Below are 18,012 nucleotides of genomic sequence, written 5' to 3' on the forward strand. Positions count from 1 at the left end.
TTGATGTTTCCATGCAAATGCATCACAAAGTCTGTGCAATATGCCCCTGTGACTGCCTGACATTTTGAAAGTAATCCACTAACAACACTCCATCAGCATCCCCAAACACCAGTGGCATCACCTTGCCAGCAGTAGGAATTGACTTGGCTTTCTTTGGAGAGGAAAAGAGCTGTGTTTCCACTGGTTGGACTGCTTACTCCTTTGTCTCTGGCTGAAAGTGATGGATCCATATCTCATCCATGGTCACAAACCTTGCAGGAAAATTGCCGGATCTGCTGAAAATGATGCAAATGTTCACTTCACTCGACAGCCTTTGTGCATTTTTGATCTCTCTCAACAACTTTGGGATCCATTGTTCTGACACCTTTTTTTCATAGGAAGAACTTCTGTTATGATGTGGTACATGTGTTCAAATGAGATGCCTCAAGCACTGGAAATGTACCAAACTGTTGCTCGTCAATCACTCATCACCGGATCATGCGCACTATCAACACTTGTAGAGTGATGTATGTCGCATGTCTTCCACAGTGTGGATCATATTCCAGGTTCTCTCTCCCTCCTTCATTTAAATTCTACTGCCCACTTCTTAACCATGGAATAGGAAAGGGCATCCTCCTCCAGTGTTGTAACCATATCCTGATGAATTGCCTTTGGCATTAGCCCCCCACCCCACCCACCCCCACCCATATTGGATGACTGCATAGTGACTGATTTTGTCCATCTTTCCTCATTCGCACAACTTTGTTGACTTCAGGACCTGTAATGAAAAAAAAAAAAAGACGTTATTGAAACTGCATGAAACTTGATGGGTTACTGTTTGAAGTGGTGTTTTCACATTTAAGTGTTTTCTTACAGCAAAATGAGCTGAACCAAGTGATATCCCCCATTTGAATGCTGAATTTCTGTACAGATTTGTTTTGGGATTGCAAAATTGTTTGTCTAATGTTGTCTAAGGTGTCATGTGTAAGAACAATCTTTCATGTTCCTTATTTCCAACTGATCCACTAACAAAATTTCTTTATTATTGTGAAAATTTCAGATTTTCATTAATTGTTAGTGTAGAGAATTTTTCAACATCAAATTTTTGTTGACATTCACTGTAAGACTTTGTTTCCAAATAATATTTCCCTAAAAAAACATGTTGTTTGATGGTATGCATCATCACCACCAGTAATAATGTCACAAATGTGTTACTGGTTTATTCACCAGTAATGATGTTTGTGACATCAAACACAGATTGTGACAAACAATACTTGAAATGCAAAACTGTCACTTCCTCCAGCTATGTAACATCCTTCACTAGTGGCCTCACACAATAACACTGACGATTGTTACTTAGTAGCATTGTACGTAATACAAATAACATGAGCTTGCTTTTAAATGAACCCTCTTTTATAATTGGATTTTAGTAAGGCTTTTGACACACTTCCTCATAAGAGTTTATTGTATAAATTAGAGCAGGTCAAGAAGGGAAAACCCATACGTGGATTAGGGATTGATTGAAGGACAGGAAATAGAGGGCTACATAATATAGAGCAGCGTTTCCAAAACTTTTTTAGTCATGGAACTTTTCATCTCGCAGTGTATTTACAGAACACTTATGAAACACATGTTTGCTAATATTTTATTACATATGACGCATTGTGCATCAGGAGCATCTTTATTTCCAACACATAAAGCCGAAATTCAAATAACTGTCATCATACTTTCGTTTTGGTCTTTTATTAGTTGGTTCTTGTTTTTTCACTTTGGATTTTTGGGGAACAAAAGGCTGTGATTGTTCATCATCACTTTGAAGTGTGACAATATCATGTTTGTTTTTGTCGAGCACAATTGCACTACTAGAAGTACTTGCTTCTCGTTTTAAAGTTCCCCTTTTTCAACCACAAATCCATGGTCATTTATTTTAATAATATTTCAAAAAACTGATAATTATCAAAAAAAAATTTATACAAGGAAGTGAGTTTAGTTATGATGTTGCTTCGCTTCCCCTCTCTTTTAGCCCACGCTCCAGGCTAAATTACATACGAACAAGGGTAGACTGTCCCAAGGGTGCAAGAGGTGCACTGCACCTGGGCAGCAATGTTCAAGGGGTGCCCGAAAACCTAAAACTTACTTAACACATATGAGGAAAATTTTAAAGGGTGCCAATTGCAATTTGGCATCCTGGTGCCAAATTGCAATTGGCACCAGGACACCACATACGTTAGGAAACCCCCTACATACGAATGACATGTTAGATCACTACATTGCTACTTTTTTCATAGATGTCATTACCTCTACACATCTCAGGAAATTAGGCAGCAGGACCTGTCAAAGTAAAATTAGTCTACTGGGTTCCTGGTCTGCCGCCATAGAGCATAAGTGGGGCAACGTTGGGCCACAGCAGGGGTCCAGCAGCTAAATGACCAGCTGAACAATGGTACACGACATAACACAAATTCAATACCCACACACTTTTAAATCTCTGGCTTTCCCAGCAAACTGGTGCACCCACAATGTAAGCAACGCAGAGATGGTGAAAACCCCACTTAACCTCTACGCATACTTCTCTTCTTAAGTCTATTTGATTGTTAGTCTATGCCAGTATATTAATAGCTGAAAAAAAATAATGTTAAAAATTATAATGATACAAAAGTGGTGTATGCTACAAATATACAAAATTTATTTATTTTATTATTTTTTTAAAATTATTAATTACGATTTTTCACAGAACACTTGTTCACATCTCACGGAACACAGTTTGGGAAACTCTGGTATTGAGGCAGATTGCAGCCCTTGTGTTTTAACGCTTATCTTTCTGTATATCTTCAAGACCAGGCACTAAGCTGTGTCCATTTTCTCCCTCTTTACCACTTTACATCTTTCATACTATCACTATCGGAGTCCGTAAATGATTACTTTATAAACATGCTTCTTTGACTTGTGACCACCAAAGGATGCAGAAAGGTCAGGGAATGGCCACCGCATATCCCCGGAGCAATATGGCCTTAGTTGCTAATGCTCCTAAAAACCAAATAACAACAAATAAATAACAACAGCTTCTTTGACTCTTAATATCCTTATCACTTTCTTGTCCCCTAGGATCTGAGACTCACAGTCATCTTTTGTATCCATAACTAAATATTAAACTCAGAGCCAACATAAAAAGAACTCAAACAAATCGCTCTCAAGGTACAATTATGTCCAGCAATAGTCACTGAATGTATGTGCCACATAGTGCAAACATCCAAGCCTTAATTCTTATAATTGCCTTTGGCAATGTAAACCTCAAGTCAAGGCAGCCTTGTTGTTCAAATTTATATGCTTTGCTTCTCTGACAGTATTTGTTAGCTTTTATAAGATGCACTTTTTTTCTTAATAATACCTTAAAAAATCAGCCTGCATCTTAGAAGCCAAAAGTATCAATACAGCACACGTACAAAACCAAGAGTTAACATATAGTAGTTAACAGATAGTTAACTACTATATGTTAGTACATTTTTCAGAAATTACCAGGCTGTTGTTGGAGTAACAAGCAAATTCCAGTTATACATTTAAGCCCTGATCAATGGCAGGTGCATCAAATCAAGAAGGCAAAATTATACTATTGGATTTAAGCTAAAAGTAGTACAATATGCCAAAGAACACGGGAACAAAGCAGCAGAACGAAATTTTGTACCACCTCCTACTGAGAAGATGATTCATCAGTGGAGAAAGCAGGAAGTTTTATTACAAGAAGCTGATAAAACAAAGCACAACCTTCGTAAAATTCCACCTGAATGGCCAAATTTGGAAGAAAACTTGCGTAGTTGGATGATGGAACTTAGAGACATGGATATTGCAGTGAATACTAAAATGATAATAGTAGAAGCATGGAAACGAGCAGCTGATATTGGGATACATGACTTTAAAGGAACTGAATCTTGATTTATCACTTCATGAAACGAAACTGGTTAAGTTTACACATGAGAACTAGAATAGCTCAGAGAATGCTTGCTGAGTATGAACAGAAAATATTAATTTCCTTAAATTTATAATGCTAGAAAACGAAACAACTATGACCCCAGCTAAATCTGGAATTTGGATGAAATTCCATTTTATTTGATGTGCAATCCATAAAACCATAAATCTGAGAGGACAAAAATCTATAACTATTGAAACCACTGGACATGAAAAGACATGCTACACCACAGTTTTAACTTGTTGTCCTGATGGGACCAAACTTCTGCCAATGTTAATTTTTAAAAGAAAAATTTTACTGAAAGATAAACTGCCAAATGGAATTTCCATACTTTACAAAATACTTACTTGTACATCCGAAGGGATGGATGGATGAAGAATGTATCAAGGATTAGTTTGTAAATGTTTGGTCCAAGCGTCTTGGTGGACTAGTGCATAAAAATGCACTACTAGTGTGGGAATAGTTTAGAGCACACAGGATTGAAAACATTAAACAACTAGCCAAAATGATGAACACAGAATTGGTGGAAATTCTGGGTGGCTTAACTTCCCAGTTACAGCCATTAGATGTCAGCATCAATAAGCCATTAAAGAATAACATGCAGGAGCAATGGAATAAATGGATGATAGAGGAGAACCATGTTTCATCCTGCCTACAGGAAGGATGAAACATCCATCAATAGCACAAGTTTGTGAATGGATACTGATGTCATGTCATGATGTTAACTGAAATTGTGGCCAAGTCCTTTAAAAATATGATATAAGTAAACAGATGGCACTGAAGATCATTTATTGTATGAGAGTGACAGTGATACTAGTGAAGAGAATGATGATGTTCAGAGTAATGATGATCATGTCAGTAATGAATCTGATGTTGAATAATACTAAAATAATAAGAGTAATAATCCTATACCTTTCTTTATTGGCTTTTGGGTTTTATTTTTATTGAACTTCAAATTTGCATTGTATTAACAATAAATTTTTTTCAAAAGTTTTTTTTCTTAAATTTACTGTTCCCAAAATTAAGGGGTGTCTTTCACGCCGCAGAGTCTTATAAGCTGACAAATACGGTAATTTTAGTTAAATAATAAAATTAAAACTAAAGATATGCGATACTCAGCTTTTTTGCAGCAGCGTTGCATTAGGGGCATGTTACGGTTAAAATGAAATTCTTGTGATAAAATCATCTAGCAGTGAGAGAGAGAGAGAGATTACTGCACCTGGATATAAATTATAATTCACTACCAAGTGAATGTTTATATTCATTATGTTTAGAAGACTTAAAAGGTGGTAACCATTTGATATATATTTGAAACAGACCACATTAAAGTGCATTTAGCCAGCTTTAATTACTGGTTCAGTGTGTATACTATTTGAAGTATTATACATTTCAAATAGTAAATGTTACCAATATAGATTAAGCAGTGAGTCATTTTGATCTAACATTTTGTTAAAATTGTTATTAATGTATTGAGGTAAGGGCCAGCAGTTGATGTTCTTAAAAAAATAATATAAACTGGGATAGGCACAAATTTAATGATGTGATTGTTATAAAGTGGAAATATATAATTTAGCTATGGAAAAAAAAAAAAGGTACAGCGTATCATTAGTAAGCTAAATAAGACAGTTGTTTATTTATAAACAACTTTCTTATTTAGCATGGCATGAACGTTATAAAGCATGGCATGAAACTGTTCATGCTATGCTTTATATTGCATGACATGAACACATGATGATACTGAAGATGCCATCCATTTCATGAAAAGGGATAGGTGTACTTAATAAAGTTGTCACTCAATGTATTCCTTGGATGCTACATAACTTCTTGGTTTAATTAGTATCAACCCTAATTTACATTAATATTTTGTTAATAAATATATTTGTTTATTTAATTGTAATCCTTGTTGCTAATTGTTGTTACTTCTGTAGTGTCCCTATGTATGTCACTTACTGTATAAAATGACTAGGAAAGATGATGTACAGTCCTTTTTCATACGGCACCTCTTAAAGCTGCAAGCACAACCAGTGAGTATTTGTGTGTGTTCTGTTTTCTATGGAAAAATTTTAGTTCATAGTAAATCACTAAGGTAGGCAAAATGGCATTGTTTTTGTTATATATTTTTATATAGTATAATTTTTGTTGTATCTGTGGATACAACACCCAGGGATGGTGGATCTGCCGAGAATCTACTGGTTAAGTGTTGCCTATTTGAGAATCCACTGTCGAAGGTAATTCAATATCAGGACAACTAGTGAAGGCATTCACAGTATGAGATGTAAAAAACGATGCAATTTTACTTACTTCAGTGGTTTACTATGAACTAAAAATGATGCTCTGCACTAACTTGTTTAATTACCAAAATGTTTATATTGTTTTATATTTTTTGATATAAAAATAAAAAAATTTATATTTAAAGTGGGAAAACATTATTATAATAATACACCATGTATTTATCTTATACTTTTTATCTGGGAAATTTCTTCTTACATGGAAAAAAACATGCATGTACCCTGTATGCACGAAAGATGTTTTATGTGAAAACATCTCTGATGAAACTCAGAACCATTTTAAAATCAAACAAATAGAACCGAAGTTATGGACAATGTAACGTTTTATGCTTGCGCCCACTACTTACTCTACTACCTAATCAACATTTGTGACATTAGCATCATTAGAGTCATAGTTTGGGCCGAAATATTTAGTATGAATGATGTAACATTTTATGCTTATGCCCGGTACTTACTCTACTGAATCAACGTTTGGAAGAGGTTAGTGAAATCCAATCCAATAGCCTAATTACCCGTTTGATCGGAGCCATTTGTTGAATAGTGTGATGTCACAATTGCACTTTCTGCAGTTACTACTGTAGGAACTATGATTGCAACAATATAAGTATTTGTATTGTTGCAATCCGCATTTTCATTACATTCCATTTTTAGGTGCCACTATATATGTTTTCACATCCATAATTTTCTGATTAGTGAAAGGGACTGAATCCCACGCTGCTATAGCTGAGTGTTCAACGGATGCCAAAGTCAAATGCAGAGATTGTTGAAAGTATTGAGTAAGCCAAGCTAAGAAAATAAAGATGGAGGTAGCAATGAGTGCTTGAGAATGACAAAGACTATTGAGATTGCGTAAAAGACAAACAGAAAGTCAAGTGTTGGATTTAGTAGTGCCTTCAACCATCAATTCCACTGCTCCTTCTAACAATGATGTACCCGAAGTGACTAATCTCATCTGCTCCGCATTTTTCCAGTTGTGGAGCAAATGAGTTTAAATGATCAAGCTGCTTTTCTTTAAGCCGCCTACTATTTACATAAGAACGCGCATCGAGAAGTTGAAAGAACAATTATGAAAAATGATTTCTGTTCTGTATGCTACATTTGCAATCATCTATGGTTCGAAAATGACACGAAGAAACCAGCTGATAAAGATACACCATTGATACAAACTGCATTTTTTGATATTGACCTCAACAGAATCCTTGTGTAATAAGAATCACTTAAGAACAAGGATCTTAAGTGTTACCCAACAACCACTGATAATTACAATGGTTATCTATATTTCTCCCTAACTTGACATACTGGATATAATTGACTTCACTCTTTTTATTTTGTTGACGTACTCATATTGGCATGGTCATGAGTGGCATATCATACTGGCATATCCATGATCATGAGCGGCATATCATACTGGCATATCCATGATCATATCATACTGGCATACCCATGATCCTGAGCAACAATTTCAATGTTAACTTTGGATTGGAAGAAACTGAACTGTTAATTACTTTCCTGCAAGAAAAGTTCAATCTAACTCTCAACACTACTTCCTCAATTTCAACTACAAGAGCTGGTCCCACAGGAACTATTAGTCATTGGTGACTCTATTGTCAGGGAAATGGGGAACGTGCTATGTAAAAAGGATAGGTGGAACAGGACCAGGATATGTCTGCCAGGGGCAAAAGTTGATGACATAGAACAGATATCATCTTTTAAGGGAACAAAGGGTGATATTGTTGTACACGTTGGCACTAATGATATTAAGAGTAGGAGACTGTCAGAATTACTTAACACGTACAGGTCACTGTTGAACAAAAGCCGAGAATTAGGGTTGAATTTGAAAGTGTCTGCAATTCTGCCCAGACACGATAGGAGGGAGTATATGAAAAGAGCCTTGTCGATCAATTCGGCCCTGGAAAGATTGTGTAAGGCTCAAGGGGTAGAATTTTTTTCAGCCTGGTCTGTACTTGTTAACAGGAGAGACTGCTTCTACAGGGATGGGATACACCTAAATAGAAAGGGTGCAAGAATATTTGCTGATGCTATCGAGGCAGTGTTAGGTGGGTCGGAAAACTGCTAGCTTGGGGGAATACAAGGACTAATAGATTAACAGTAGCCACTGTCAGAGGTGAGAGTGATTCTTGCACTGCTTCTATTGGAATGAGCAGCAGCCTGGAAAACAAGATGCAGAGTATTTCAGAGACTGTTGGGAGTCATTGCGGTTCAAGTAAACACATGGGTTCTGTTAGGGTAGCTAAGAATAGGAACAGGTGCATGTATACTTGCATGTACACCAATGCTAGGAGTTTGGTAAATAAATTTGATGAATTTGAGTTATTGCTCAGAACATCAAAGGCAGATATTATTGGGATATCAGAGACGTGGTGTCACACAGATATAGGGGATGCAGAACTGCAATTTGGGGAGTACACTGTGTACAGGAATGATAGACAAGATAGGAAGGGAGGAGGGGTTATACTATTAGTTAAGGACCACAAAATCCAAGAAAGTGAAGCAGTTGACATCGCTGGACAGTGCAGTGTTGAGTCAGTTTGGTGTGACATAAGCATTGGGAGATCAAAATTGAGGGTAGGAGTGTGTTACTCCTATTCTCAGTTGGATTTACTCAAAGAGGTAACTTTGAGAAGTTAAAATCCCCCATTATAAGACATTCTGATTTACTAGCCCACTCTATTTCTCTGTACAATTGTTCATTGTACTCATTTGAGTCATTAGGCCTATAACACACTCCTACTCTTATTTTTGCTTTCGCAGTGCTTATGTCACACCAGTCGACCGGGCTAGCCAGGTAGTTAAAGTGCCTGCCTAGCAACCCAGAGGTCGCGGGTTCGAATCCACCCTTTGGATCAAAGTACTGCAAAAACCTTGGGAGGTGTATTATGGCCACAGAAGCTGATGCGCCAACAACTGCAAAAAAAAAAAAAAAAAAAAAAAAGTCACACCAAACTGACTCAACAGTGCACTGTTCATCTGTATCAACTGGATGCACTTCTTTTGATTTTGTTTTTCTTAATTAACAGCATAACACTTCCTCCCTTCCTATCCTGTCTATCCTTTCTGCACACATTGTGCTCCCCAAATTCTAGTTCTTCATTCGTTATATCTGTGTGACACCACGTCGTTGTTATCCCAACAATATCTGCCTTTGATGTCTTGACCAACACTTCATATTCATCAAATTTATTTACTATACTTCTAGCATTGGTGTACATATACCTATCCTTATTATTAGTTACCCTAACACATCCCATATACCCACATGTTTCAAGATGACTGCCTTCAGTCCCTGAAATCCCCAGCACCCCTCGCTCCAGGTCGCTACTTATTCTAATAGAAGTTGTGCAAGACTCACCTTCACCTCTGCCTGCGGTTACTTTTAACCATTTAGTCTATGAATCCCCCCAAGCTAGCAGTTTTCCGACCCACCTAACACTGCCTCAATAGCATCAGCAAATATTCTTGCACTCTTTCTATTTAAGTGTATCCCATCCCTGTAGAAGCAGTCTCTCCTGTTAACAAGCACAGACCACGCTGAAAAAAATTCTACCCCTTGAGCCTTGCACATTCCCTCCAGGGCTGAATTGATTGACAAGGCTCTTATCATGTATTCCCTCTTATTGTGTCTGGGTAGAATTGCAGACACTTTCAAATTTAACCTTGACTCACGACTTTTTTGGAACATTGACCTCTACTTGTTAAGTAAATCTATAGATCTACTCTTAATGTCATTGGTGCCAACATTTTCGACAATATCACCTTTTGTGCCCTTAAAAGATGTATATGAATTGTAGACACTTTCAAATTCAACCCTAACCCCCTGCTTTTTTAAACATTGACATATTTGTTAAGTAATTCCGCTATTCTCCTACTGTTAATGTCATTAGTGGCAACTTGTACAACAGTATCAATGAATGATCAATAATATATTTACAATACAAAAGCTATTTTATTTCGTAATCATTATATACAAATCGAAATACCTAAAACAAACATGTAAGTTAGTAACTTTTATTGAAACAAAGTCATTTTCACCATTCCCGTCTTACATTTTTGTCATAGATGCAAGATGGAAATGGCGCAAATGACATAATTTCTGGGTCGCATTTTTGTGACAAATTTGTTTTACTGCAGTCTGAAATTTAGTAGCTGCCACCAAAGATATTTTCGCATCAGTAATACATTACAATATATAGAGTTGAAATTGGGAATTAAGAAACCAAAAGTAGTACAGGGGAAAACCTCTTATGCAAGAATTTGTTATTCAGTATCTTCAAATAGGCCTATGAGGTTGGGAGAATTCATATTCACAAGCAATTAAATTGATACACTAACCGTGTTGTATTAAAATAATAATTTAATACTGCAAAATAAATGTACATAACATAGATATTAAAACTATTTACAAATAAAATAAAATAAGAGCGATAAAAGTATTATAAAACGTTAAAATATGTTAAAAGACTTAAAATACCAGATTCCGAAGCTTTCGGAGGCATCCGCCTCCTTTCTCAACAGTACATTTTGAATTACAAAACAACGCATCCTTAAATAGCAGGTTCACAGCTCACGTGGTTCCACAGGCGCATCGGGCGGTATTCCCCTCATGCGTACTAGAACCGGAAATGGCTTGGGAGTGTGTTAGGTGGAATCGATCATCCCGTCCGAGTACTACAGCCTCAAGGAGGGGATGCATACAAACTCCCCTGTCTCTGTTAACGGTATTGTTCTCGGATGAACAAATTCGTAAGCTCTCAAGCCATTTGCGGTCCCAAAATCTATGAGCACGGTTGAGGATGAGAGCCTCGTCTGGGGAGATCTGATGATGCTTCTCCCAAAAATGTTCTGCCACAGCAGACTTCCCATAATCCGCATTCTTTATAGCATTCATACGTTCACCCCAGACGGTCCTTGAACCGGCGCCTTGTTTCACCAACATAACACTCCCCACAATCCGGGCACTCAATCTCATAGACTACCCCACTACTACAATCTTTTGTTATGGGGTCCTTAACCTGGGACACCACTGTGTGCAGCCTACATCCTGGAAGCTGCACACAGCGTGTCTGGCAATCCCATAATACTCGTGCTAAGTGCTCAGTAAGGCCCGGATAGTAGGGAATGTAGGCCATGGCAACTGGTGTGAAAGGCTCCCTATGATACTCCACACCTCTAATGTATCTGTCCATGACCTTCTGGGGGGGGGGGTAGCCGCATTTCTTGAGGTCTGCTGTGAGTCATCTAATTTCCTCTTCTCTGTCCCCGGGGGTGCTGCAGTGGGACCCAACCCTATCCAATAATGCTTTAGCGACACTATTGTTACGTTGGTTAGTTTGTGCCGAACTATAATGAGTGTATCGGCTTTTAACCTAAGGTCTTCTCTATAGACCAATAATCTAAGTGGAGATCAAGGAACGGGAGGGTACCATCCACTTCCACCTCTGAGGTAAACTGAATGAATGGGGAGAAACTATTGTGAAAACTGAGTACCTCACCCCCTTCGAATAATGGTAAATGTGTCATCGACATACCTTTTCCATTTGCGCATGAGGGGATCCAACCCATCAAAAATCCTGGTTTCCAATTCTTCCATAGCCAAATTTGCTACAATGGCACTTATGGGAGAACCCATTGCCGCACTGTGAACCTGCTTATACATAACATCCTGAAATACCATAGTGATGCTGGACAAACAAAGCTCTACACCCCTACAAATATCTTCCACATTATGGAGAGTCCTGATACTTAGGGTATCATCTTTCTCTAGGGCCATTCTTACACATCGGACTCCATGTTCAATGGGAATGCACGTAAAAAGAGACACTACATCAAAAGATATCATAGTCTCATCCTCTTCTATACTCTGTTCCTTTACAAATGTCACAAAGTCCTTACTATCCTTAATAGTAAAAGATGGAACGTCCAAGGCGCCTCCGTAGCCAGGTGGGAAGGAGCAGTAGTGCATAGCACACGCTTCTTGATTAGACCGGGGTTCAAGCCCGTCACCACCAAATACGGAGGATGTGGAAAGGTAGGGAATGACCACCGCATATTCCTGGAGCAAAATGCTCCTAAAAACCAAATTACAAACAAACAAACAATGGAATGTCCAACTATGGGGAAATCAACTTGGCTAAACATCTGGATAAAGTGGGTAGGGTTACCAATAAAAGATATGATCAGTCTGAGTGGGACCCCCCTCCTTATGTTTTCGGAAGACCGTAGAATCTGGGTAGCTGATATCCTGTTGCGTGTAAAGTCCAGAACACATCCTTAGTAATTTTTCCCGCTTTCGGCCAAAGTTGTAACATCCTATTAACCTGTCATTCTAAGCCGACTAGTGTATTTCTCGGGGTAACTCTATATGTGGAACTATCCTGTAGAAGATCTAAGGCTTTTTTGAAATATTTCTCTTTATCCATTATCACAGTTGATCTGTCTTTGTCAGCAGGTAAGACTATGATTTTGTCATCCTGTCTAAGTTCTACGAGGGCTTTGCTTTGACTTTTTTTTTTTTTTTTTTTTTAATTTTTGCTGGTGAAGAAATAAAAAAAAAACCAAGTTAGTTAGTTAATGTACATGCAATGATCAGAGGCATTAGGAAATAGTAATAATTCATAATTTGTGACAGAAAAATAAAGTAAAAATAAAATACCAAAATACAACAACTGTTATGCTCTAATTGAAAGTTTTGTTTTTGTACATCCACCACATTGCCCATTCATTCCTCCAACTGGAGCATGACAACAAACATTCCAGTGTATCAGCTGCGATATACAGTATATGGATAGCCTGTGTGATGTGTATGAAAAAAAATTAATAATTGTCAGATTTCTGTTGGTCCAATTTTAATGAAATTTGGGACTTGATAAATCTTTTCAAAAAAGAACCAAACATAAAATTTCACAAAAATCCTTCCACTGGGAGTTGAGTTATTACCTGCAGACAGATGGATGATGAGGTGAAGAAAATAGGCACATTATGCATATATGCTAATGTGTATAAACTGGATTTGAGCATGGTCATCCAAGAATTTGGAAAGTTCAGCAGGTGTGATGCTGAATTATATCTCTATTTTTCTGTTTTGATAGCTTCATTAAAATGGAGGTGGGGATGATTTAGCCTTTTTTACACCATGTTTGAGATAATCAGCTGGGGAAAGGTTGAATGGTTTTTGACTAGTGGAAGAAGTTATGATGTAGAATAGTACCATTTTTTAAAGGCACGTAAGTTAATATTGTATTTGTTGGTGCTAATGATATTATGTAGGAGATAAGAGGATTAACTTCACAGATATGAGGCAATGTTAAGAAAAAGCTGTAAGTTAGGGTTAAATTTGAAAGTGTCTGGAATTATGCATAGCATGATAAGAGGGAATACAGGATGACTGTCTCATTGTTGAGGGGATGTTAAGTGGGTCGGAAAACTGCCAGTTGGGAGGGTTTCAAACGAACAGCAGCCATGTAAGTGAGATGTGTGGAGATTACAAGGCTGGTGTCCTCATGAACAAGCAAATATATATGAGCTGTATTAGCAAATATATATAAGCTGTAATAGCAAATATATATATAAGCTGTATTATTAAGTACTAATGCTAGAAACATAAAAAATAAATTTGAGGTTTATGGTTAAGTCAAGAAATATGGACATAGAATGATATCAGAAACATGGTAACACTTAAATCAGAGATGCAGAAATTGAATGTGGTGCATACAATGTGTACAGAAAGAACAGAAGTTCAGGAAGTGGAGGGGGAACATAAGAAGAACATAATTCTAAAACTGCACACCGAATTTATATATCTTTCCAGTGTAATGTTTAGTCAGTCTGGTGTGCATAAACACTTGAAAAACAAATATGACAATGTTAGTGCGTGATAAGCCAAGTGATTGTGAAGAGTAAAATTAACAGTTATATAGACAAATATGTGTGAGCAAATCAGAATGTCGTAAATTGGGGATTTTAAGGAAAGTTAAAATTCCCTCTCATTAACAAAAGGTCCAAGCAATATCAGGACACTGATATTGCTTGGAACTTGGGGAATGTTTGGTCACTCAGTTGCAGAACATTTCTGGATTTAAAAGATGACTGTTTTCTATACTAGCATATTAGAGAGACAACAAGAGAAAGCAATGCCATCCCTTAATCTGATTATCAACAGTGATATTAAAAATATCCGGATCGGTAGTAGACATCATAATATGTTGATGTGGGATATACTTAAGGATATAACTGCTGCCAAGGGTAAGGTGAAGGAATTTTGCTTTCATAAAAGTAATTATCATGATCTTAGATAGTTTTTAAATTCTTTTCAGTGGGACCGACTGATCATGTTACCAAATATGAATTCTAAATGGTAAACATAGAAGCTGCCAAGCTTTTTGTACCAAATAAGGGTTACTGTTCAAGGTTTAGATCTAAATGGATGCCAGATGAACTGATGTGACTACTTGCAGAGAGAAATGAATGGAATGATTTTAAATTATCAGGGGACACAGAAATCTGCAGTAAGTACAGACTATCTGAAATTAAGTCACTGAGGGATGGGGTTAGGCAAGCAAAGGCAGATTTAAAGAAGTCAGCAGAAAATACAAAGTAAATTAGCAATGAATTCTTTTCTTATTTTAACCCTAAAATGAAATGATGAGCCATATTGGTCCCCTGGATATGAATGGCTTAAATTGTGATGATTATGTTCTGTTTATACTCCTGCTTGCCGCATATGTCAGAGGAGGTTACAGTTGTATCGACAATGAAAACAGATGATTTCATAGTGAATACAACTAAATTTATCAGTCACATAGTCTTGAACCAATATTAACTCAAATGCATGTGCTGTTGCACTTATTGAGCTACAATCCTGTACAGGATGCTGATACTCTACAGCAGTGGTGTCCAACCTACGGCCTGCGATTAATTTTTATATAGCCCGCGCAGAAAGTGAACTAAAACAGCGTTTTAGAGAGTCGCCCCACTGCGTGTACAGCCACGTAAGCGTCAAGCTCGACTTTCGTTCCGTGGCTGAGTTAGTCGGACTTGCGTAGATAGCAAGGTTTTCCCCCTGGTAACTCGGGTTTTTCATCCAGCAAAACAGGCACATCGATCATAGAACACATGCAGTTTACTGTCATAATACACAGTGCACACAGTAGATGAATTTAAATATTCGGGTGGCCTAAAAATAATAGTTTGGTTTTTGGTTTGGTCGAGCTCGACTGTATCAAATGTGTGCATGTGGTTCAGTGCCAATATATGTATGTATCAATCTTTTCATATCGTGAAATTCTACTATTTGGATATAACTTGTTCATTGTATTGAATTATTGTTAATTTGTATTGAATTAAAAAAATCATCCTCAAAAATGTTCCAAAAGAGGAAAATTGATTTGAAGTTGTTGGGGTGTTTGATCAAAGGTGGACTGAAGACTATTCCTTCATTGGTTACCACGAAAAAGCAGTGTATTTGGTACATAAGAGACTGTGTGAGTTTTCAAAGAATATACTTTAAAATTACACTATGATTCCAAGCATAAATCTTATGATCAACATAAAGGAGTGTTGTGAAGAACAAAGTGTTCAGAGTTACAAAACGAATTAAGCAAACAACAAAACATACTGAAAACGTATCAGTTAACAAATTTATCTGCTGTACGTGCCAATTATCAAGTTGCACATTTGGTTGCTTTTGAAAGTAAACCGTTCAGTGATGGTGAATTTGTTAAACAATGTTTGTTAAAAGTTGTGGAAGAAATTTGTCCGGAGAAATGCACATTGATACAAGACATTAGTTTGTCTCGACAAACAATTATGGAAGAGTAGAATATATTGGAAAGAATTTGTTTCAACAACTTTTGGATCACATGGCCTTAATCACCGTATGTTCCAACAGTTTCTTTCAGAAATTGAAGCTGAATATGAAAATGTAATTTTATATTGTGCAGTGAGATGCCTTAGTCGTGGCAAAGTATTACATCGGTTCCTTAAACTACTTCGTGAAATTGATATTTTTATAACAGAAAAAGGGAAACCAATAAAACAACTATCAAATATGGAGTGGCTGCTTGATCTTGGAATTCATATAGACATTTTTAGTCATTTAAATGCTCTTAATTTAAAACTACAAGAGAAAGGAAAATTAGTCTCTGATTTGTTTAGTGACATCAAATCATTTCAGAATAAGTTGTTATTGTTTTAATCGCAAAGTGAGTGAGACAATTTAGTTCACTTTGAATGTTGTTCCGAGCTAAAGGAGAAACACATTTCCAAAGAATTGTTGCCTCTCGTTATTACAATTGCTTTTTTACGATCTGAAAGTCAATTTGCTTATATAAGATCCCATGAAAAAGACATCAGCTTGTTCGAGAACCCACTTATTTCCATGAAAAATATAATCCCAGCTTGCAACTTGAATTTATTGATCTTCAAGCCAAACATGGTTCCAAAATAAGTACAGGCAACCCCCGTATCACATGGTACTTCAATAACACAGTTTCGCTCTAACACGGTTAGAGAATTAGGGCAAACCTCGCATAACAGTATTTTTAAGCTTTTGTGCGGGGAAAATTCTGCTATTATGTTGGATGTAATTTTTAAATATTTCCATTATTTTTTTGTGAATCCCCGCTTTTGGCTTGCTAATTGTTATGGAAAAAAAAAAAAAAAAAATTATTGGGAAAACTCTGTATTTTACTTTGTTGGGAAATCCCCATCTTAGATTTTGTACTATTGAACTTGTGGAAAAATCCAGATATCAAAGTGTTATTACTATTAGATAATGTGCCAGGCCATCCAAAAGATTTAGTCATCCAAACATCGAAGTAATGTTCCTACTACCTGGTACAACTTCTTTAATTTAGCCATTCGATCAAGGCATCACCTTTTTTACCTTTGAAACTCATTATATCAGAAAATCGTTATAATAGATTTTGGAAAAAAAATTGATTCTGAATTGAATTGATGGAGGCATGGACACATTTTTCAATTGTGGACTGTATCGGAATCATAGCTTTATCATTCAAAGAAGTAAAAGCGTTGTTATAATTAGTGTTGGAAAAATGTATGGCCAGAGTCAGTTCATTCAGGAAATATGATCGAAACAGCAGAAAATGGAATTAGTGCAATAGCAGAACTTGCTATGTCGATAGGAGGGGAAGGTTTTGATGATATGACTACTGAAGCCCTCGTGGGTATCACAGTTGGTAGAATTGCCCTCCTCCCCACACCAGGTGGAAAAGACCTAAGTTCGAATCCCGTCCATGATGGGAGGAATTTTTATGGGGCTTTTTCACAATGTGGCAGAGTTTCTCAGGCGAAGTTAGCATGGTTTCTTCTCCCGTAAACTCGGGTTTTTTGTCCAGCAAAATAGAAAATCGACCTCAGAACACATGTAATTTATAGACAATATACAGAGTAACATGGCCTTAGTCGCCAATGCTCCTAAAAAAATATATATATATATATGATTACTGAAGACGTTCAAGAATTACTGGTAGAAAAAGAGGCTGGCAAAATGAATTTGGTGAAAATGGTATTGGAGGCAAATTAAATAAATTCAGAGGATGATAACGCAGATGAAAATTCTGAAGTCCCAAATTTTACACTGAAAAGTATATGGGAAGGCAGAAAGTTAGCTGATCAATTAGAATCTTGTTTTTTGAATGCAGATTCTTCGACTGAAAGGAGCCCAAAGTTCAAAAGGGCACTTCAAAAATGCTTAGTTCCATATGATGAAATTCACAAAGATTTGTCAAGCAAAAAAGCAAACAA

General features: G+C 36.8%; 1 protein-coding gene across 1 annotated transcript in view; it reads left to right on the top strand.

Annotated features, from left to right (window-relative positions):
- Nucleotides 1–18,012, top strand: part of LOC150087283 (centromere protein I-like) — a 174,649-nt gene that overhangs the window by 110,572 nt on the left and 46,065 nt on the right. The window contains exon 5 of the mRNA XM_090372436.1: nucleotides 5,872–5,967. Within this exon, the coding sequence (XP_090228562.1) occupies nucleotides 5,872–5,967 (96 nt within the window). The remainder of the gene's footprint in view (nucleotides 1–5,871; nucleotides 5,968–18,012) is intronic.

Source organism: Mastigoproctus giganteus, chromosome 4 (assembly GCF_048544385.1).
Source record: "Mastigoproctus giganteus isolate SK-2022 chromosome 4, ASM4854438v1, whole genome shotgun sequence".
In the NCBI taxonomy this organism is placed as follows: Eukaryota; Metazoa; Arthropoda; class Arachnida; order Uropygi; family Thelyphonidae; genus Mastigoproctus; species Mastigoproctus giganteus.